General features: G+C 46.5%; 1 protein-coding gene across 1 annotated transcript in view; it reads left to right on the forward strand.

Moving 5' to 3' along the window:
- The window catches only part of SH3BP1 (SH3 domain binding protein 1), a 33,657-nt gene extending 20,312 nt beyond the window's left edge, over positions 1 to 13,345 (forward strand). The window contains exons 15-21 of the mRNA XM_066634466.1: positions 485 to 582; positions 974 to 1,103; positions 1,779 to 1,891; positions 5,088 to 5,478; positions 6,808 to 6,836; positions 7,533 to 8,372; positions 11,648 to 13,345. Of these exons, the coding sequence (XP_066490563.1) occupies positions 485 to 582; positions 974 to 1,103; positions 1,779 to 1,891; positions 5,088 to 5,478; positions 6,808 to 6,836; positions 7,533 to 8,372; positions 11,648 to 11,973 (1,927 nt within the window). The 3' untranslated portion in view covers positions 11,974 to 13,345. The remainder of the gene's footprint in view (positions 1 to 484; positions 583 to 973; positions 1,104 to 1,778; positions 1,892 to 5,087; positions 5,479 to 6,807; positions 6,837 to 7,532; positions 8,373 to 11,647) is intronic.
- The last annotated feature ends 8,912 nt before the right edge of the window (positions 13,346 to 22,257 follow it).

Genomic DNA, 22,257 nt, shown 5'->3' on the forward strand with positions numbered 1-22,257 from the left:
CCTATACTACACCCCTCCCTTATACTACACAAGAATTATGGATAGCTAAGTGCCTTGTGAAAGTTCACCAGTAGTTGACAATGATGTCAATCTCTGGTCATTCATAATCCCCCAGTTCTGTGATTTGTCAAACCTGGGCATCTGAATCTATAATAAACATATAATAAACACTTAGGGAAGGTGGAGTTTTCTCAGACATTTTTGCACAAAGATATTTGAGACACCGGGATAAAAGGAGTGAACAAAAGTCCTTTTCACCCTCACTAGTAGAGGTGTCGGATCTAGCCCTTGAAAAAAGTTCATATGCCTAAGAGATGCAGAATTCCCCTAGCTGAACTTTCTCCTGTCTGCTGATCTGCAGTGGAAAAAGCAGGGTGAAATTTTCAGTCCTGACACAGTGATGGAACAGTAGGGAAGAAAAGTTGGACAGACCCCCATGGAGTTTGGCTTCATAGTTTTCTTCATTCGTTTTTCTCTCCCTCAGGTGCCAGGTACAGCTAGACATGGCCTCTGTATCCTCCATCCAAGTCGTCGGAGTTGTGGAACCTCTAATACAAAATGCTGATATCCTTTTTCCAGGAGGTAGTCAATCATCTGTTGGCCTTAATTCTTTTACCCTAATGGAACTGGGAACAATTCAGTTAGAGCTATGCTGGTGTGACTGGGACATACAGGAAAAGCCATGGTGTATTCTAGGTTACAGTGATGCACTACAATTGGAACAGGACTGTCTTCATTCCCAGAATGTTGCAGCTGCCCTTGAGAAGGCCTGTATCTATCCTCCAAAGTAGAGGGAACTGACTCTTAGAGGGGGAGTTGATTGTCAAGGATCACACAGTTCATAACATGGGACACAGAGTTGGAAAAGATCCAAACTATAGCCTGTTGTTGTGAGGTCTTACAAAATCTCCCAGTGGGTCTGGTTTCAGACCTTCTGCTGGTCTCACTAATTTTTATCTTTTCTTTTTTTAAGATATTGACTTCAATATCTCCGGCCAGTTCACTCCTGCGTTAGACACCAAATCTTGTGAAGCCCCTACAACAGAAGAGCCCACAACCTCACTGCTTCCTGCTGAACCTGCTTCACCATTACCTGTTGAAAAGTAAGTTTAAGTATTTATTATGACTGACATAGTCTTCCCTAGAACAGTGAGCTAGAGATTGATCATTGTATGGAAGCACCTTTTGTAAAACATTAAAGGGCAATAAAAACCTCACCCTTTGGTTTTAAATAGTTTGGACAAACACATTCACAACGTTACAAAAAACATAACCAGCCCTAGGAACTGGTGCAGAAAGCTACAAAGCATTAATACACATCACACATTAATACACACATTAATACACAGCACCAGCCATCTTTAAAGACTGTATGATCTGTGTCTACCATTGTAAGATGAATCAACAGAAGCATTTGCAGAAAATTCAAGATTCCCATTCTCATCCAAACATGCCATATATGATCTAATTTTCCACTTAAAAGCTGCAAGTTTTGAAGACAAGCTTTCTCTGAAATTGCTCTTTTCATCTTCCCTCTGAAAATGATACAGACATTATAGAAGGGAGACATGTTAATAAAAAATCACTATTTTTGTCACGAGAAAAATGTGAGCTGGGGAGGGAAAGCTCATGATAAAACAACTGTAGCTACATCGGGTGGGGGGAGTGTGTTTTTGGTCTGGAAAGGGCCTATAGGGTGCCATTCATTTGTGCATCAGTTACTGGTGTGCAGTCTTTGGGGACCTTTTTCCTGCTGACAGCCATTTCCCCACTGACAGGAAAGATCCTGAGGTAGCTCCAGGAACAGTCCCCTCAAAGGTGACAGAAACTCCTCCTGAAACAGCAGCCTCCTTGCCAACTCCTACTCCTGCTGAAGATGCCTCACGGAAAGGTAAGCCTAGTTCACCAAAATTGATACTCCGTCATTTATTCCCAAGAATTCAGACATGACTGCTCCCAAATCACTGCATTCCTGTGTTTTTCACATTAGCCTCCTGTTTTTAAAGTGATTTTTTAAAACTAGAAACTAGATTGCAGAACAGTTCTTGAACGCGTAGATAGGCATGTAGATAGGTGGACTTCCGCCTGGAGGAGGCTAACCTGAGGAGGCTGGTTAGAAGGAGGTTGAAAGGGAAGGTAAAAAGAGTCCAATCTCTCCAGAGTGCATGGAGGCTGCTTAAAACAACAGTAATAGAGGCCCAGCAGAGGTGTATACCGCAAAGAAAGAAGGGTTCCACTAAATCCAGGAGGGTGCCCACATGGCTAACCAGCCAAGTTAGAGAGGCTGTAAAGGGCAAGGAAGCTTCCTTCCGTAAATGGAAATCTTGCCCTAATAAGGAGAATAAAAAGGAACATACACTGGCAAAAGAAATGTAAGAAGGTGATACGGGAGGCCAAGAGAGACTATGAGGAACGCATGGCCAGCAGCATTAAGGGGAATAATAAAAGCTTCTTCAAATATGTTAGAAGCAGGAAACCTGCCAGAGAAGCGGTTGGCCCTCTGGATGGTGAGGGAGGGAAAGGGGAGATAAAAGGAGACTTAGAGATGGCAGAGAAATTAAATGAGTTCTTCGCATCTGTCCTCACGGCAGAAGACCTCGGGCAGATACCGTTGCCTGAACGGCCCCTCCTGACCAAGGAAAAGTCAGATAGAGGTTAAAAGAGAAGATGTTTCAGACCTCATTGATAAATTAAAGATCAATAAGTCACCGGGCCCTGATGGCATCCACCCAAGAGTTATTAAGGAATTGAAGAATGAAGTTGCTGATCTCTTGACTAAAATATGCAACTTGTCCCTCAAAATGGTCACGGTGCCAGAAGATTGGAGGATAGCAAATGTCACGCCGATCTTTAAAAAGGGAAAGAGGGGGGACCTGGGAAACTATAGGCTGGTCAGCCTAACATCTATACCGGGTAAGATGGTGGAATGCCTCATCAAAGATAGAATCTCAAAACACATAGACGAACAGGCCTTGCTGAGGGAGAATCAGGGAGAATCACTGCTGAGGGAGGAAGTCTTGCCTCACGAACCTTACAGAATTCTTTGAAAAGGTCAACAGGCATGTGGATGCGGGAGAACCCGTAGACATTATATATCTGGACTTTCAGAAGGCGTTCGACAAGGTCCCTCACCAAAGGCTACTAAAAAAACTCCAGTCAGGGAATTAGAGGACAGGTCCTCTCGTGGATTGAGAACTGGTTGAAGACCAGGAAACAGAGAGTGGGTGTCAATGGGCAATTTTCACAATGGAGAGAGGTGAAAAGCGGTGTGCCCCAAGGATCTGTCCTGGGACTGGTGCTTTTCAACCTCTTCATAAATGACCTGGAGACAGGGGTGAGCGGTGAGGTGGCTAAGTCTGCAGACGACACCAAACTTTTCCAAGTGGTGAAGACCAGAAGTGATTGTGAGGAGCTTCAGAAGGATCTCTCCAGACTGGCAGAATGGGCAGCAAAATGGCAGATGCACTTCAATGTCAGTAAGTGTAAAGTCATGCACATTGGAGCAAAAAATCAAAACTTCACATATAGGCTGATGGGTTCTGAGCTGTCTGTGACAGATCAGGAAACAGATCTTGGGGTGGTGGCGGACAGGTCGATGAAAGTGTCGACCCAGTGTGTGGCGGCAGTAAAGGCCAATTCTATACTTGGGATCATTAGAAAAGGTATTGAGAACAAAACGGCTAATATTATAATGCCGTTATACAAATCGATGGTAAGGCCACACCTGGAGTATTGTGTCCAGTTCTGGTCGCCGCATCTCAAAAAAGACATAGTAGAAATAGAAAAGGTGCAGAAGAGAGCAACTAAGATGATTACTGGGCTGGGGCACCTTCCTTATGAGGAAAAACTATGGCGTTTGGGCCTCTTCAGCCTAGAAAAGAGGCGCCTGAGGGGGAACATGATTGAGGCATACAAAATTATGCAGGGGATGGAGAGAGTGGATAGAGAGATGCTCTTTACACTCTCACATAACACCAGAACCAGGGGACATCCACTAAAATTGAGTGTTGGGAGAGTTAGAACAGACAAAAGAAAATATTTCTTTCCTCAGCGTGTGGTTGGTCTGTGGAACTCCTTGCCACAGGATGTGGTGATGGCACCTGGCCTGGACGCCTTTAAAAGGGACAAGTTTCTGGAGGAAAAATCCATTATGGGTTACAAGCCATGATGTGCATGTGCAACCTCCTGATTTTAGAAATGGGCTATGTCAGAATGCCAGATGCAAGGGAGGGCACCAGGATGAGGTCTCTTGTTATCTGGTGTGCTCCCTGGGGCATTTGGTGGGCCGCTGTGAAATACAGGAAGCTGAACTAGATGGGCCTATGGCCTGATCCAGTGGGGCTGTTCTTCTGTTCATTATTATTAACAGTATTTATTAACAGTATTTATTGCCTTGTTTTCTGCAGAGAAGAGTTCTGTCATACATGTACTGTTCATTTGTAGTATGGGATGGGTGGTGTATGATGTTAGGGGAAAATAGCTCATGTGTAGAACAAGTTATAATTCTGCTTGCAACTGACTGGAGAAAAGGCATTATCTATATGGCGCTAAAGTGCCTTACAGCACAGTCCTAAGCATGTCTACACAGAGGTAAGTCCCGTTGAGTTCAATGGGATTTACTCCCAGGAAAGTGTGTATAAGATTGCAGCCTTAGGGCACAATCCTAACCAACTTTCCAGCACTGATCTAGCCACAATGTATCTCCAAGGTAAGGTAACAAACATGCCCTTACCTTGAGGAAGCCCCACTGCAGGATGCAGTGCATGCCACATTGGCACAGCTATGCCAGTGCTGAACAGTTGGTTAGGATTGTGCCCTTAGTGTGAAATCATCCTATGCCCCTAGATTTCTGCTGCCGACACCAGCCAGTCTCCTTCTTAGATCTTTCCCTCTAAACTGATTGTTCAGAGAGGCCTCAACTCCAGAAGTGCCACATGAATCCAGACTAAAAGATCTTTTTCTTAGCAACTCTAGAAGTGGGCAGGGGGCAGAGCTGCTGTGTAGAGATAAAATGGATAATGAACAACTTTCAACCAGAAAGAGAATTTTCTCAAAACCTGGATTTTGTTTTGTTGTTTGCCTTGCAGCAAAGCGGACTGCCCCACCTCGACCCACAATCCTTCCATCCCTACCCCCGCCTCGAACCCTATTTTCTGGGCAGCAACAAACCAAGCCTCCTGCCCCTGACTCTTCCATTCCCAAAGCCCTGCCTCGAAGATCAGTTGCGATGCCTGTGCGAGCTCCTTCTGTGCCACCACCACTTCCACCCCAGCCTGTTAGGCGTCTGAGTCGCAATGCTCCATTATCGCCAAAGCCTCCTAGGAGCAATGAGGCTTCTGCAGCTGAAGAGCCTCCCACAGATGACTGCAGTAGTGAAATGTCCAAAGATTCCACCCCTGCAATAACAGAGCCTGACGACCCATTGTCTGTGGGAGGAAACAGCTGTCCATCTACACCTGATCTGAAGGCTGAGACTCTGCAAAATGACTAAGGGCAAGGAGCTGAAGAAGCATGGCTTCTGCCTGCCACTTTTTAAGGAAGCAGAAGGTGTGAGATCAGTGTCGGGTACATCACACAAGGCTGGCACTTCTCAGTGGGACATAAATGTGCCAAGTTGATTCCTGTCACTGTTCTGTCATGGAAGCCTGTGGTCATACCTGCAATCTCTTCCATGTCTTCACCATTTTCCTCAATTCCCCTCCTTTTTTGCTTTTGTACTTTGTTCTGTACTTTTCTCTTCATTGGAAATTCCTTTCCTAATCTTCCTAAAAGACATTCAGATGCAGAGTCCGTTCCTACACATTGTACAGGCAGAGATGGTAGAAAGTTGGACAAATGAGCAGTCATTTTTATTGCTGCCCCCATTAAAAACAAAAACAAACCCCAGAACTTTCTCATGTGCACAAAACTAGCACCCCAGCTGGCATAAATCTTCCTTGATATGATAGTTCAGTGCATACATGGCTCACTCAGAAATATGGTGCACACACCCCTCATTTGCCATCTGAAGTGGTACCATCCAGAATTCTACCCCTTGAATCTACCACATCATTCTGCCCAGTGCACAGATTAGCTTGTGACTGATCTAGTGCCTCTGCTTGTTCTTTTTGGTCCATCAAGGGATGGAGTCTGAAATTCAAGATTTGAGATTGCTAATGGGGGAGGAGGGAGGATAAACATCTTCTTGTGATCCTGTTCTGATTGCCCTGCCTGGATCATATGTTAATTCAGTCAGTCTCAGGGATTATTTTGGCCTTTAAAAGGTGAAACGTTGTGGTAGATTCATCTTCTGCAAAGGCAGATTTCTCCCCAAAAGTTACCAGTTTAGCCATCATGACTTCTTCAAGGAAGTCTGAGATTGTAGTGTTAAAAAGATTCATAGAGTATTTTATTAGAAATCACTAGCCCACTCAAAGGAGCATGATTCATGGAATACTCTGGAAGGGAAAAGGCATGACAGTTAACCTCTTTTAAATTTGCAATGTAAATATCCCTCCACAGAGGTATCAGTGGGGTGGAGTGGGGACTTATTTTTATACAAAACTGATAAATTATTTTTTAAATGTGGTCATATTTATGGCTAAAGCAAGGAGGAGTAAGTGCCTTCATTTTTTAAAAAGACCATTGTCTGATTTGCTTGCACCAGGGATACATCTGGCTCTTGGATTGTTCCTGAGAGAATCCTGAAAAATGACAGTGTCCTGTGGCATCTTAAAGCAAAATAAAAATATTGTGGCATAAATTTCATGGACCCCAGAGTGCATTTGGTGCTAGGTTTGGTTGGTTTTTATCTCTCGGGTTTCACAGTACCCCGCTTGAACGGAGTGGAGAGGCAGGTGAGGCAGAGCCTCCCCGCTGGCATCCTTCGAGGAATGGAGTGGTGAGGCAGAGCCTCCCTCCCCAGAGTCATTCGAGGGGCGGAGCGGGGAAGCAGGTGAGGCAGAGCCTCCCCGCCAGCGTCTTTTGAAGGACTCGGTTGGGGAGGCTCTGCCTCACCTTCCTCCCTCCCCCCCCCCATCCCTGGACGTCCTACGTTGGGGGTGCCTTGGCCTCTTTTGTGCTTCTGCCATCTGGTCACTGCTGTGTCTGCGCTGAGAACAGCTTCTGCCCCCCTCCAGTACGGCACTCCTTGCACACCAGAGCCGCCTCCAGACGCTGGCACGCGGCCAAGACGCCAACGGCTCCTGGAAGAGCCCAACGGCTGCTTGAACACTTTGCCCGCCTCCTTTCTCATTCATGAACCGTCATAGGTCGCGCAACCGCCACACACGCTGTCTCCGCCCACATCAAGTTTGTTTACCTCTAGGTGGGAGTTTTCCCGCCCACCTTCCCTTAGTCCCGCCTTCGCAGCTTTCACAATAGGTCAACCTTGCAGTCAGGATAGCTGCTCGTTCTCCTATTGGGTCGCACAGTTGTCACTCATTGCTTCCTTTCACTTGATAGGCTTCCTTAGATGTTAGTGAGCCTCCACCGGGGTTCTTTTCATTGTGGCGGAGGCGGGCTTTTCGGTTTCGGCTCACTTCCTCCGAAAGGGGCGTGGTCCTTTCGGGCCCGGATGCGCATATTTGCGTTCCCTTCCGCTATTGGTCTCTGTGAGGGTTGCCGTGGCGATGCAGCCCTGCCTCTTTCAGTCGCCAAGGCCAAGCCGCGGGGGGAGGGCTTTCCGCCATCGCTGCTGAGCCTCGAGCCCGCCCATTGGCGGCTGGCGGCCGTCCGTCAGGCCGGCGGCGGGCCCCGATTGGCGGCTCGGCGGGGCGCCGGCTCGGGAGGGCAGCGGCGGCGCAGCATGGCGGGCTGCAGTCGGCTGAGCGGCGCCAGCCTGCGCGAGGTGCTGGGGGAGGCGCAGGGGGTGCTGTTCGATTGCGACGGCGTGCTGTGGACCGGCGAGCGGGCCGTGCCCGGCGCGCCGGAGCTGCTGGAGCGGCTGAGCCGGCACGGGAAGGCCGCGCTGTTCGTGTCCAACAACAGCCGCCGCTCAGTGGCCGAGCTGGAGCGCCGCTTCTCCCGCCTGGGCTTCCCGCACGTCCGCGGCGAGCAGGTCTTCAGCTCCGCGCTCTGCTCCGCGCTCTTCCTGCGCCAGCGGCTGCTGGGCGGCGGGGCCGAGGCCGGCGGGGCGGGCCGCGTCTTCGTGCTGGGCGGCGAGGGGCTCCGCGGGGAGCTGCGCGACGCCGGGCTGCACCTGGCCGGCGAGGAAGGCGAGGGGCCCGCGGGGGAGGCGCCGCCGGTGCGCGCCGTCCTCGTCGGCTACGACGACCAGTTCACCTTCGCCAAGCTCTCCAAGGCCTGCGCCCACCTGCGCGACCCGCAGTGCCTGCTGGTGGCCACCGACCCCGACCCCTGGCACCCGCTCAGCGACGGCCAGCGCACGCCCGGTGAGTGGGGCGGCCTGAGCATGTGCAGAGTGCCTTTAGCTAGTGCACGGGTGTCGAGCTCCTTTTGTACAGAGGGCCGAAGTCACAGCATTCATGGTGCCAGCTGAGAGTCAGAACATGACATTGTTCATCAGAAAGTGGCATCTGTTTGGGGCCTGCCTGCCTGCCTGTAGAGCCCTTTTTCAGGCTTTCTGAGCACGTGCAGAGTGCCTTAATCCAGGGGCATGCAGTGGGTGGCTAGGCAGGTGACCCAGAGCCTCTGAACCAGAGTCCTTCAAAAGGCACCGCTGCCATGTGAGGCGCCCAAGCACTCCCAGCCCATGTGCTTTTGCATCTCACAGGGTGGTGGTGCTTTTTGAAGGACTCTGGTATGGAGGCTCTTCCTTACCTGCCTCTTCTCCACCCATCTCACATTCCTGCCTTCATCTAGTGCAGGGATGTCAAACTCATTTCATATAGAAGGCCGAAGTCAACATTCATGGTGCCTGTTGAGGCCCAGGACGTGACATCATTAGTCAGAAAGTGACATTTAGCAGAACATGACAACACTTATTTACTTATTTATTGAGAAGATTTTCATACCGCTTTCCCTACTGGGCATTCAAAGCAGTTTCCCAAAAAATTATCAGAAAATGCATACATATTAACATTAAAATGTCCTAAAAAGAATAAGACCTAAAAAAATTCATAAAAGCCCAGAGTAGGATTAAAAATCAGTGGCAAATGATGAAAATAGCAGCCCACTAAACAGCATAAAACCCTCCTATATTGAAAGTCTAAACCTGGAAGGCGAATGTAAAAAGATGTGTCTTTAGGTCCCACCGGAAACCCTCTAGAGAAGGAGCAGTTTGTAAGCTAAGGGGGAGGGAATTCGATAGAACTGGTGTCACTATAGAGAAGACCCTGCTCCTTGCCGGCACTCCTCTCATCTCCATCAGTGGAGATGGAGCACCCATAATCAGAAAGTGACATCATCCAGCAGATGATGGCCAGAAATAAGCACTTTGTTCTCACAGGGAAACTCACGTGCTGCAAATGACAGAAGAGAAAATGCATATCTTGTTCATATTTTCAAGATATGAGAGAGTCCAATTATCAAGCTGTGTGAGCCCAGTTATAATGGGGGCTGGATAAATTGCTTCCAGGGGCCTGATTCAACCGGTAGCCCTGTGTTTGACCCCCTTGCTCTAGTGACTTTATAGCAGTAGGAAACTGCTTTGAAGTCAGAGCGTTGGCTGGCAGCTGCCCTCCAGGATTTCAGGCAGAAACTGTTCTCTGTGTAGCCTGGAGGTGCCCAAGACTGAACCCAGGAACTTCAAGAGGGTAAGAGGTGAAAAGTGTGTCCCAAGGATCTGTCTTGGGCCTGGTGCTTTTTTTCATAAATGACCTGGAGTCGGGGATAAGAAGTGAAGTGACCAAGTTCATGGATGACAGTAAACCTTTCTGGGTGGTGAAGACCAGAAAGGATGGTGAAGAGCTCCAGAGGGATTCCTCTAAACTGGGAGAATGGGCAGCAAAATGGTAAATGCACTTCAGTGTGAGTAAGTGTAAACATGCACACTGGGACAGGGAATTAAAATTTCACATATATGCTAATGGTTTCTGAGCTGCATGTGATGGATCTGGAGAGAGATCTTAGGATGCTCATGGACAGCTTAATGATATTGTTGACCCAAAGTGAGCCAGCTATATAGAAGGCCAGTTCTCTGCTTTGAATAATTAAAAAAGGGATTGCGAATAAATTGGCCAGTACTATAATGCCATTGTACAAATTGATGGTAAGGCCACAGCTGGAGTATTTTATCCAGTTCTGGTCGCCAGATGTCCAAAAGGATATAGTGGAAATGGAAAAGGTGCAGAATTGAAGGACCAAAGTGGTTAGTGGGCTGGGACACTGGTTGGGACACTTCCCTGATGAGGAAAAGCTACAGCATTTGGGGCTCTTCAGTCTAGAAAAAGGTGCCTGAGGAGGGACATGACTGACACATAAAAAATTATACAGGAGATAGACTGGATAAAGGAATATATTATTCCCTCTCACACAGCACCAGAACCAGGGACATCCACTGAAATTGAGTGTTGGAGGAGATAGAACAGATAAAAGAAAATACTTATTTACCCAGTGTGCAATTAATCTGTGGAAGTCCTTGCCACAGGACATGGTGATGGTGTCTGGCCTAGATGCCTTTAAAAGGAGATTGGACAGGTTTATGGAGGAAAGGTTTATCATAGGTTATAAGCCATGATGAGTATATGCAACCTCCTGGTTTTAGAAGTAAGCCCTCTCTGAATGCCAGTTGCCAGGGAGTACAGGATACAGCTATTTTATTGATTTGTGTGCTTCCTAAGGCATCTGATGGGCCACTGTGAAATATAGGAAGCTGGTCTATAGGATGAAAGGTCTTTGCCTGATCCAGCAGGGCTGTTATGTTCTTTTTTTCTACTGACCTACAGCCTCTGTACTACAACCTTTCTGAGCATGCCTGTCAACACTGCCCCACCCCTGGCTGTGTTTGGAGGCAAGTCTTTCTGAACAGGAAGTCACTGTGGCCAGGCATAGGTGAGATCAGGCTCCTCTCCTATTAGGACTTAACAAGGTGAAATTGCAATAAAATATTGCATCACCACAACTCTTAGTGCCCAGTTGGTTCAAGTAAGTAAAGATGCTATCTGTTTTCCTTCTACTGTCATAGCAAAACTCTATCGCTCTTGGGCACCACTAAGCATGCTCTGTCTGCTTTAGGCTTTCCTTGTTTGTCACTGACAACTCAGATTCCCTATTAGTGTATATGTGACGTTTGGAATTTTTTGCCTTGGTGTGCATCACTTCATGCTTACAGACATTGAACTGCATTGATCATTTGGCACTCATGTCTCCAATCTGGAGAAATCCTTTTGGAGCACTTCACAATCTGCTTTGTTTTTGACCACCCATGTGTTTCTGGGCTTCATGCAAAACAATTTTCTGCATCATAAAAACTAGCAAGTCAGAGAGAAGCCCAGACTAGAACTGCTTTCCCTAGTATTTTGTTTTCCATGTGGAGAGACACAACCGTGCGAGTCCCCACCTGCAGTCGTTCAACCCAGACACAGGTTTACCATTTCTATGACTGTGGTTTGATTAGCCTCATCCTCCTGGGCAGTTGGTTTTTCATACCTGTTTCAGAAATTTGAGCAGAAATTACACCTTATCAAGCCAGTTCAGCTTTACTGATAAGTATGCAGGTTGCTTAATGGAAGATCAGCATTTTGACATCTTGTCTTTTCTCTCTCAGGAACAGGGAGTCTCACTGCTGCAGTTGAAACAGCGTCTGGGCGCAAGGCGATTGTAGTTGGGAAGCCAAACACATACATGTTTGAGTGCATTGTGGAGCGTTTTGGTGTGGATCCATCCCGCATGCTCATGGTGGGTGACCGGCTGGAGACAGACATCTTGTTTGGCAAGAACTGTGGCCTTGATACGGTCTTGACCCTGACTGGGGTCTCGCGCCTAGAGGAGGCACAGGCTTACATGGCCAGCGGCAGCCCTGCTGTAAAGGACCTGGTGCCTCACTACTATGTGGACAGTATTGCAGACTTGATACCAGGCCTCGATGAGTAGGCAGGATATGGGTGGGCAGAGGGTCCTAGTCCCATTCTAGATTGCCACCCTATCCGACCTCTGTGTCCCTCCTTGATTCTGGGCTCATTGCATTCCAGCGTTGTTTCCCATTCATTCTCTGAGCGCCTTCCATTTTAGCCTACTGTAGGGGAACAGGGAGTCTTATGTGAAAGTGTGGGATATTTGCAGGTCAAACCAGTATTTAATTATTTATTTAATTTTCCCCACCCCTTTGGGCATGATGTGGTTTATTTATAGATTTATATTGTTTTTTTGTTTGTAGCCTCTGGCAGCCTTTTTATTATTGTTGTCTATTTTGAGGCACAAGTATGTGCTCTTTCTGGTGTTTGCTGTTCCTGTGCTCCAACAAGGGCAACACTTGCATCAGTTCTATTTATTTTCCTCTCCAACCACTATTGCCATTCCATGCCAGTGTTGGGGTTCTTCCCTCAGAACCCTTATGCATGAGAAAGGGAAACATCAGAGAGCCAGTTCAGAAATATTGTTGTGTCTCCACAGAGAGGCTCTTATGATTGCTCCTGTGGGTGTAGATATACAAGCAGAAGCTTATCGGAATGGCACAGCTTGCCCAAAATTGGCGTGAGGTGAGACTTCTGGATGAATCAGCATCCTCTTAAAGCAAACTGCATGTTGAACTCATTCTGACATTACTGTGTTTGGTATATGCATCCACAAGAATTACTATAAAGTCAAGAAGAAAATGTTGTAAACTGGCTCACTTGGAAGGAACTTAGTGAGAAATCTGTATTCTGCAAAATTAATTTACAGTGAATATGTGGAGTATTTCTGTCCTGAGTGTTCTCGGGTAACAGAATTTGTATTACTCCTGCTTTAATTGGGGGAGGGCTGCTGTTGTAACGAAATAGTGCAGAGAAGCATCTTTGTGCCATGTTGATCTGATTTGGCTGCCACCTCTCAGCAATTTTTCAGTGATAACAATCTCCAAACATTCCTGCCTAAAGAGGAGGGAACCATGGGGTTTCTTCCTCTCTCTGGCTGGGTGGGCCAATGGAACACTTCAGTAAACTATTTAGCTCCTGCCTGTGCCTGATAGGGTGCACCACTATCCATGGTGAGAGATGAACCTTGGTTTGCCTGCTGTGGTATGCCAGGTTTGTGGGATAATATTGGCATTTCCAGTGCTGTTAGTGTGCCACAGCATCCTGAAATCAGTTTTTGCTGCTTGTCTTTTTATGGTTTATTAAAGTGTTTGTATAAATTATTCTGATCAGCTGTGCCAAGGTGGGTATGTAGCCTCTGGGCCCACTCACTACCTGTACCTCCATGTTGTTGTGGTTCTCTGACATTTGCTGTCCTTCTGCATACAATAAAGTGCAGGCACAAGAAGGAATTGAGATTTTTATTCCACTACGCCCCCATTGCTGTGGGTCTGCTGGTAATGATCTGAAATTGAGAGGCATAACAATAAGTCACTTATTGTTGATTGAGTTATCCAGGTGAGTGGAAGAAGGGCAGAAAAGTCAAGGTTCCGTCTTGGGCTTAGCCCTGGATACAGATCAGTCCAAGGTGGTCTTCAGAAGCTGCCAGCAAGTCACTCAACTAAAACATGAGAACTGAACTATGCCGTTTTCAGAGGTTTTTGGGGGGTTGTTGTTGTTGGCAACCTTTGTGCTCTTTTTGGGGGGAGGGGGTGATATTTAAGATATATACAGAAATGGAACTTAAACACTGAGCAGCTATTGAGTTAATATGAAGATTTGGAGGGGTGGGGGGATGGCGGGCCGGTGGGCGGACTGGGTCCAGGAGAGAGATGGGATCTGGCCTAAGTGCCAAAGGCCAGTCCCAACACCCCTCTCAAGCGGCCCCAGGCTGTTTGGATCTGCCCCCTTACTCAGAGTTGCACTCCATCCACCTTCAAACTTGCACTGGATACAACACTGGCCAGTTGGCCTGCCTTTTCCAGTGCAGTTTAGAATTGGGCTGTCAGTTTGTCCATTTAATGACTTTGATGGGGTGGTTAACATAGTTACTGAAACTTGCAACTTGAACTTGTAGATGCTCCACAGGATTGGCCAAAAATATGAAATCTCAAAATGAAGACCTGGATAGGCGGCAATAAAAACATCAGCTAGGAGCAATCTCAGGTATTGCAAACACACACAAAAGGACCAGATGTTGTATGAGGGGATTGCCAGGGAGTAAGACTCCCAAGAAATCACAAGGGACTGAAGTGGATAAACTGAACATTTCACTCATCGAGCCAATATTACTTTTACTTACTTTGCCAGGGGATAAACTGAGAGAATGGCACTATCAGATTGAGCAGCAGTGAGATCTTTGCTGGGACTACTGAATGTTTTATGGCAGTGTCATTCAGTAATGAAGCCGGAAAGGATTTAGAAACTACTTTAAGCCTTTTCTGCCCAACATTGCATATGCACAACAGGGATTAAACGGGTACATCTGTGGGCTAAGCAGGAATGGGTTAAGCATTCTTTTTTCCTGAATGGTTTTTCATTTGCCTCCAGTGTGCATGGCTATTGGACAGGAGTCTGCTGTAAATGCTTCAGGAGGTCCAATTGATAAAATAACGTGACCCGTACTGCAGAGAGTCATGAATCTAGTGAGACTGGTTGCATTTGCCCACATGGAGAGTTCAGCAGATGTCGCAATTGCTTCTTCTGTCCCTCATAGAAAGCGTGACAGTGTTTATCTCCAGGCTTTGTAGCAGTACTGTGGAGGCTGCATGCAATCTCCTGTCCTCTCAACCATTGCCCTCCTTTTATTTTTTAACTGGCAAAGCTTTCATTTGAATCCCTTTTTACATGATTCTAAATAACAAGAAGATAATTGAATTGATTCCTTTGTTTACATTTAGTAAGGGCAATTAGACTTCAATTTGCTTATTCATGACAGGAAACAGGAGATGGATTAGACCTTTAATTTATTTTGGAGTAATGCAGAAGCTGTTGGGAAATAATTTTGTTAGAGCCGGAAGATGTGTCCAGGGTAGCCCCTGGTACCATGGAGAAGCCAGCTCCTGTCTTTGCAATTTTGGTGATGCTGTAGAGGCAGTCAAAACACACACACAAACCTTGTCCACTGTGGCCTTACAAACTGAGAATGTATGCATAGTGTGGGGACAGTGTGGTGAGTAGTTATCTGGTTTTTTGTTTTTGCTACTGTACCTTAGGGTAGTGGTTCTTAAACATTTAGCACCAGAACCCACTTTTTAGAATGAGAATCTGTCAGGACCCACCAGAAGTGATGTCATAACCAGAAGTCACATCATCAAGCAGGAAATTTAACAATCCTAGGCTACAATCCTACCCACATGTACCCATGAGTAAGTCCCATTCACTATCATTGTTAAAAGAATATACATGGCTTGTACTTGTTAAAAATACAGGTCTGTAACATTTCCCCAAATGGAGTCACATACCATGGTAGCATCAAGTCTATATTAAAAATATTGGAATGGGGACCCACCTGAAATTGGCTCACGACTCACCTAGTCAGTCCCAAACCCACAGTTTCAGCAACACTACTTTAGAATGTGAGCCCAAAGCAAATTTCTTTGATAATGAAATGGGTTGAGTTATGCTGTGCTTCTTGCTAGGACATCAGCAGGGCCATTTAACTTTTGTCCCATTTGCTGTGGGGAAAAAGAAGGCTCTGAACATGTCCTGCAAATACCGTGTACTACCTTTTCAACTCACAGTCACCTTTTGTCCAGTAGAGGGCTCTCTAATACAGCTAGCAAAGTGGAAATGAGACTTTTGAGGGGTGTGTTCTCTTTGCCATAGGTGTGCTCTGCCTACAGCAGATGTGAAGGGCTCACTTCAGAACTCAAGCTCTCTTTTAAACACGTGGGGTGCTGTGTGCAAAAGTTAGAAGAAATATAGCAGTAATTCACTGCCAAACAGAAAACTCTTGAACATCTGGAGGTTTCCATGTCCACTCTCCATTGTGCAAGTGGATATACTAGTGGAGTTGGTTATAATGAATTACCTTAAGAGTGATCCGTTTATCCTTCACATTCTGTTATGACAAGGGTTCTGAAGCTTTGTTACTGTGACCCCCATATATACATTTCTACGCGCCCCATTACAACTAGTTGCAACTCATACTGTGAACACCCCTAGAGTAAGACAGTTGCTACATCCAACTTAGTATTGCTGATGGCAAGCTTTCCAGAGGTTTTTCCCAGCCCTACTTGCAAATTCCAGAACCTACTTTCTCAGAGCTTTGAGGTCCCCTTCCAAGATGCTTGTTCCCCATGTTTTGTTAACATCTGCGTTATGCTAACCTCCTGTGCATATGTTGTGGGCTGCTGAATTTATGAACATTTCAAAAATCCCCTCCTCTTGTCCCCTTCCCAATCAGCATGTAGTGTACTGTACAAGGTACTGTAGTGCTCAGAGTGCTCTTTGGAGTAATTCAGGATGTTCAGCAAATACAAGAAAAATCATCTTGCTATTCGAATCTATGGGTATCTTAAGAAAGTCTTAACACTGAAATTAGTGGGATTTTAAGTAGTCAGAAATGATTTGTGAGATGTAACTTAGTTTCCAACACAACCCTATTCTTTAAAGAAAGATTATTCCAAGTGTAACAGGAGATACACCAAACTTCAGATGCCGGCAGAACTTCAGTTAGACTAAGCTATGCCAGAAATTTAACCCCCAGCCCCATGAGACTTTGCAGCAATGTAATCCAGATGTTGGCACAGCTTCAACTAGCATAAGTTTCAACATGGGGCAGAGATGTAGGAGGAGCTGTCGTGCACTATATCCTATACCCCTTTCCAGTTGATACATGCCCTTGATGTTGGCTTAACGTTGTGCTGATATCTGAGCTGGTGCAACTCTAAAAGCACCCATATAAATTAATGGAGAATGGAAAACCACCACAACATCTCAACTTTGCCCACCCTGCCATGACAGAGCATGGGATACAGACCGAACTCCATGAACAATCACTGCACTCCCACCCTGGTACTCAAGGTCCTGCCGTGGAGACTTGGATGACAGAGTGCATGGCATGAAGCAATACCTCTCTGGCCTGGTGTTGTGCACCCTCAGAGCACACAAAGGGGGACTTGGGTGAAAGGGCATCATGCGCACTAAGGAAGCACTTTGCTCAAGCAGTCTGCTGCCCTCAGAACTTACACGGAAGAGTATGTTAACACATGTTCTCAGAATTCTCATTTCAGATACTCTGCTCCAGGAGAACTCTGCACACAAAACACCCAGCTAGAACTTCTGCTCCAACAGCGGGTGCAAGGATAAGGATCACACAAACTGGGCTAGTAAATTCCATACTTCGTAGTATGAATCCCATGAATAATTCATATCTCTGTACTCCCCCTTTTAACGCCCCCCTTCAGCATTGTCAAATGCCTCTTTCCTATAAACCATGTTCCCTGATCATTCCTTTCTCTTACAACAACCAACAGCAGTTGAGTGTCTTCTTGGTGAATGCCAGATACATCAACTGTTCCTACTGCTATTTTATCTTTAGTTTTATTTATTTTATTTTTCAGGACTGCAGCACTGCTGCGTGGGTCAGAACGAATTAACCCACACACTGCTCCCCATACAAAAGGGAAAGATAATGCACTCGCTTCTGCACTCTCTCCCTTAACAGGGCACTACTGCATAGTACTCAAGGTGGCACTACTCCCACAAAGCATGCAGCCTGATCTAGAGACCAGGTATAGCTGCTGTCTCTGCCTGTTTCTTGCTATGTCTCTGTGCACCTCTTCGCTCTGCACAAGCAGCTTTTCAACAAGAGCTGCCATATGCCCAACCATGCAGGCCACAAGAGGAGCCTATAGCATGCCTGGCAGCAGTGACCAGTGTGATCCCAGCTGTTCTGTGAGGCTACCGGCCTACTTGTTCCAGACAGCCCCTGTTGTTTTGCAAGCTCCATGACAGACAATGGTAGAACTGTCTGATAGAACTCGCTGATATTGGCTACTCTGCTGTCTTATTGGATAACTTGCAATGGCACAACAGCCCTGCTGGGAGGAGATAGTTGACAACCCCACTTGTGTGTTTGTCTTTCAGATGCTGGTCCATCTCTGATGCTGTTTGATAAAAGTTTTGATTTGATCACATTTGTTGTTACCTTATTAGCAGGGAGAGATCCATGTTCTCCATAGTCGTGGTTTCTGGTCTCAGTATGGGAGGAAAGGCCTGTCTTGCAACCAGGGCATCACCTTCACTCTTACTTCCTGGACTCCACACGGTGGGATGAGGAGGGGGGAGGCAGGCTTATAAGCGTCCCATTCAGCACCACCATGATGAATGAGGCAGTCAGGAGAGGAGGGAGGGTATTTTTAAAAACGCCTATTTTAAAAAAGGGAAAGAGGGGGGACCCAGGAAACTATAGGCCGGTCAGCCTAACATCCATACCGGGTAAGATGGTGGAATGCCTCATCAAAGATAGGATCTCAAAACACATAGACGAACAGGCCTTGCTGAGGGAGAGTCAGCATGGCTTCTGTAAGGGTAAGTCTTGCCTCACGAACCTTATAGAATTCTTTGAAAAGGTCAGCAGGCATGTGGATGCGGGAGAACCCGTGGACATTATATATCTGGACTTTCAGAAGGCGTTTGACACGGTCCCTCACCAAAGACTACTGAAAAAACTCCACAGTCAGGGAATTAGAGGACAGGTCCTCTCGTGGATTGAGGCCAGGAAGCAGAGAGTGGGTGTCAATGGGCAATTTTCACAATGGAGAGAGGTGAAAAGCGGTGTGCCCCAAGGATCTGTCCTGGGACCAGTGCTTTTCAACCTCTTCATAAATGACCTGGAGACAGGGTTGAGCAGTGAAGTGGCTAAGTTTGCAGACGACACCAAACTTTTCCGAGTGGTGAAGACCAGAAGTGATTGTGAGGAGCTCCAGAAGGATCTCTCCAGACTGGCAGAATGGGCAGCAAAATGGCAGATGCGCTTCATTGTCAGTAAGTGTAAAGTCATGCACATTGGGGCAAAAAATCAAAACTTTAGATATAGGCTGATGGGTTCTGAGCTGTCTGTGACAGATCAGGAGAGAGATCTTGGGGTGGTGGTGGACAGGTCGATGAAAGTGTCGACCCAATGTGCGGCAGCAGTGAAGAAGGCCAATTCTATGCTTGGGATCATTAGGAAGGGTATTGAGAACAAAACAGCTAGTATTATAATGCCGTTGTACAAATCTATGGTAAGGCCACACCTGGAGTATTGTGTCCAGTTCTGGTCGCCGCATCTCAAAAAAGACATAGTGGAAATGGAAAAGGTGCAAAAGAGAGTGACTAAGATGATTACGGGGCTGGGGCACCTTCCTTATGAGGAAAGGCTACGGCGTTTGGGCCTCTTCAGCCTAGAAAAGAGACGCCTGAGGGGGGGACATGATTGAGACATACAAAATTATGCAGGGGATGGACAGAGTGGATAGGGAGATGCTCTTTACACTCTCACATAATACCAGAACCAGGGGACATCCACTAAAATTGAGTGTTGGGCAGGTTAGGACAGACAAAAGAAAATATTTCTTTACTCAGCATGTGGTTGGTCTGTGGAACTCCTTGCCACAGGATGTGGTGATGGCGTCTAGCCTAGGGGATTGGACAAGTTTCTGGAGGAAAAATCCATTATGGGGTACAAGCCATGATGTGTATGCGCAACCTCCTGATTTTAGAAATGGGTTATGTCAGAATGCCAGATGCAAGGGAGGGCACCAGGATGAGGTCTCTTGTTATCTGGTGTGTTCCCTGGGGCATTTGGTGGGCCGCTGTGAGATATTGGAAGCTGGACTAGATGGGCCTATGGCCTGATCCAGTGGGGCTGTTCTTATGTTCTTAGGGTGTGCAGCATGATGATTGCTGTGCTGGAGATAAGGAGCAGCAAAGATGTAAATAGGCACTGGGGGGGAGCTGCATGAGTGGGCTGATGCAAAAGGCAACTTATGTCACATGCTAATGGTTGATTCCTGCAGTGCTCTGTCTAATTCATAAGCGACAGTCTCCCTGCCTGGATGTGCTTTCCCCAAGAAGCCCAGTATAGTGAGAGAGCACATCTCAGGTATGAATCTTTGCTAGCAATCCCTATGCAGGTGCTGTGTTCTTGGTGCATGGAGACTAAAAGCCCCATGAGTCATTTGTATCTCTCTTGCTGAGGCTCATAAGTTATAGAGAGCTGCCAGGTAGACTAAGCAGTGCAGATTAAAGACCTGTCAAGTGTCTTTGGTAAATAACACAAAGGGTGTTATAACTAACACCCTCATTGGCTAGGCATGGTGAGTCACACTCTCTGCACAGTGAGTTACCAGCATTCCTGTTTGCCTGAATGTACTTGGGCCTCCCCTTGTAGCCTGTATCTGTCCCTTCACTGGCCTTAAACCCTTGCCCTAGGGAAGCTTGTGCTTATTCTACAGCCCTACCCTCTTCCATGGGAGCCATCTTTCTACCTTAGCCTGCAGTGGTCGTAAAGGTTTCTTATCAGTGCATGTTTGTGTGAGTGGCATAAGGATGTTCAGACAGAGGCCTGCCTGCACGTGTTTGCTGCTTGTGCCACAGTAGCTCCTACAGCAGAAGGCGCTGTGACATCCTTGTGTCAAGTGGCATGTGGGTTTGAGGCCTGTTGTCTCATGACTAATACATGCTGGAGATGTTGCAATTGTTACAAGGGAGTGACTCACAGGGTTGCACTTCTCTGGGGGTTTTAAAGTGCTCCTTCCTCTTTTTTGCTAGACTTGTATAGGGTACAGGCTATACAGTGACAATATAAAAATGTAATCTATTACAACAAATGGACCAGAGATTTAGAGGGGGGGGGAAAAATCAAAGGAAAAACAGACAAGTTAACCATTTTAAGAAGCAAGAAAGGACTTGGGGCCAAGCCACAAGGAAGAAATGTGAGTCCAAATTTCTGATTCATCACCTCCCAATAGCAGAGATGTTGTCAAGGGCTTGGCTACTAGCTAGTTATAGGTTACTCTTTCATTCTTTCCACTGTATGGCTGAGCAATCTTCTCCAGTATTGGTATAGGGCCTTCAAGCACTTATAACCACTTTCATATGTGAGCAAAAATGGAAAACTCTTACTGCCCTTTCTTATTTAGCCTGAGGATCTTACTCCATCTTGCATCATGCATGCAAACAGCTATTTCAGAACTAGCTTGCGTGCAGAGCAATGAAATTCTGGACAAAATATTGATGTTAAAGGAAGTTTATGCGTCCAACCTTTTTAAACCTAATATGCTCTCATCCTCTGTGTTTGTCAAACATATTGCTGTTGGGAATAATTTGCTTTCCGGTAGATAAATCCAGGATTGAGTTCTTCCTACTCTGCTCAATCACAAGTTTGCATTGCCATCATGAATCACTACAGTCAGAATCTGAGAATTTGTGGTGGGGGGATGTGATTAGAAGGAGCTCTTTCTATGAGTGCTGATGTTAAAAGTTGATACAGCAGGCCCCAGCAACTGTTTCCTGGGTGCAGCCTTCCAGCTTACTAAATGTGTCCAATGTATTGGAAGAGCTCAGTGGTAGAGCACATGCTTTACACACAGGCAATTTAAGTCTCAGTCTGCTGCATCTCTAACTGAAAGGGTCTTTCTGGATACCAGGATTGGGAAACGCTGCTGCCAGTTAACAATAGATGCAACAGATGGTCTGTCTTCACATAGATGCCTCTTGATAACTAATGTTCCCTTCCCCAGTGCTTTCCCCAGTGTGGTTTCACATCAAATGAGTCAGCTGCAGCAAGCAGAGCTCTCTTTTACTTTTTCAGTAGTCTACCAAAGGCAACTGTGCAAACCGAGTGCCACACCCTTGCGCTGAGCAGAAATCAGAAGCTGCCATCTCAGGCCCCAGAACCTTTTTCACAGCCTTGGTGGATTCCCTGAACTCCTTTACTTGAGGACTTTAAGCTAGAAGATGACATGGATGGATATGGATCTCTTTTTCTTTTGAGTTCAACAGGGCTTAATCCCAGGAAAGTGTGTATAGGATGGCAGCCTCAGAATTCTTTGAATGTCCACAAGCATAGAGCTAGGGGTTGTGTCCACAGTTAGAGCCCTATGCATGTCTACTCATAAGCAAGTTTCATTATTGTTAGTGGGGCTTACTCCTGGCTAAGTGGATAGGATTGCAGCCTTAGGCTTGCAGTAGGAGTTCTGCCACTAGCTGAATTCCAGGAGCATGGTGCCCTAGCTAGAGCAAAGAGAGTCTGCAGAACAGGGCATTGGCAGAATCCCCCATAGCGCAGTCTCCCACAATGCTTATCAATGTCATTAGGTAGCTGGATTATGAA

Source organism: Tiliqua scincoides, chromosome 7, assembly GCF_035046505.1.
Source record: "Tiliqua scincoides isolate rTilSci1 chromosome 7, rTilSci1.hap2, whole genome shotgun sequence".
Taxonomy (NCBI): domain Eukaryota; kingdom Metazoa; phylum Chordata; class Lepidosauria; order Squamata; family Scincidae; genus Tiliqua; species Tiliqua scincoides.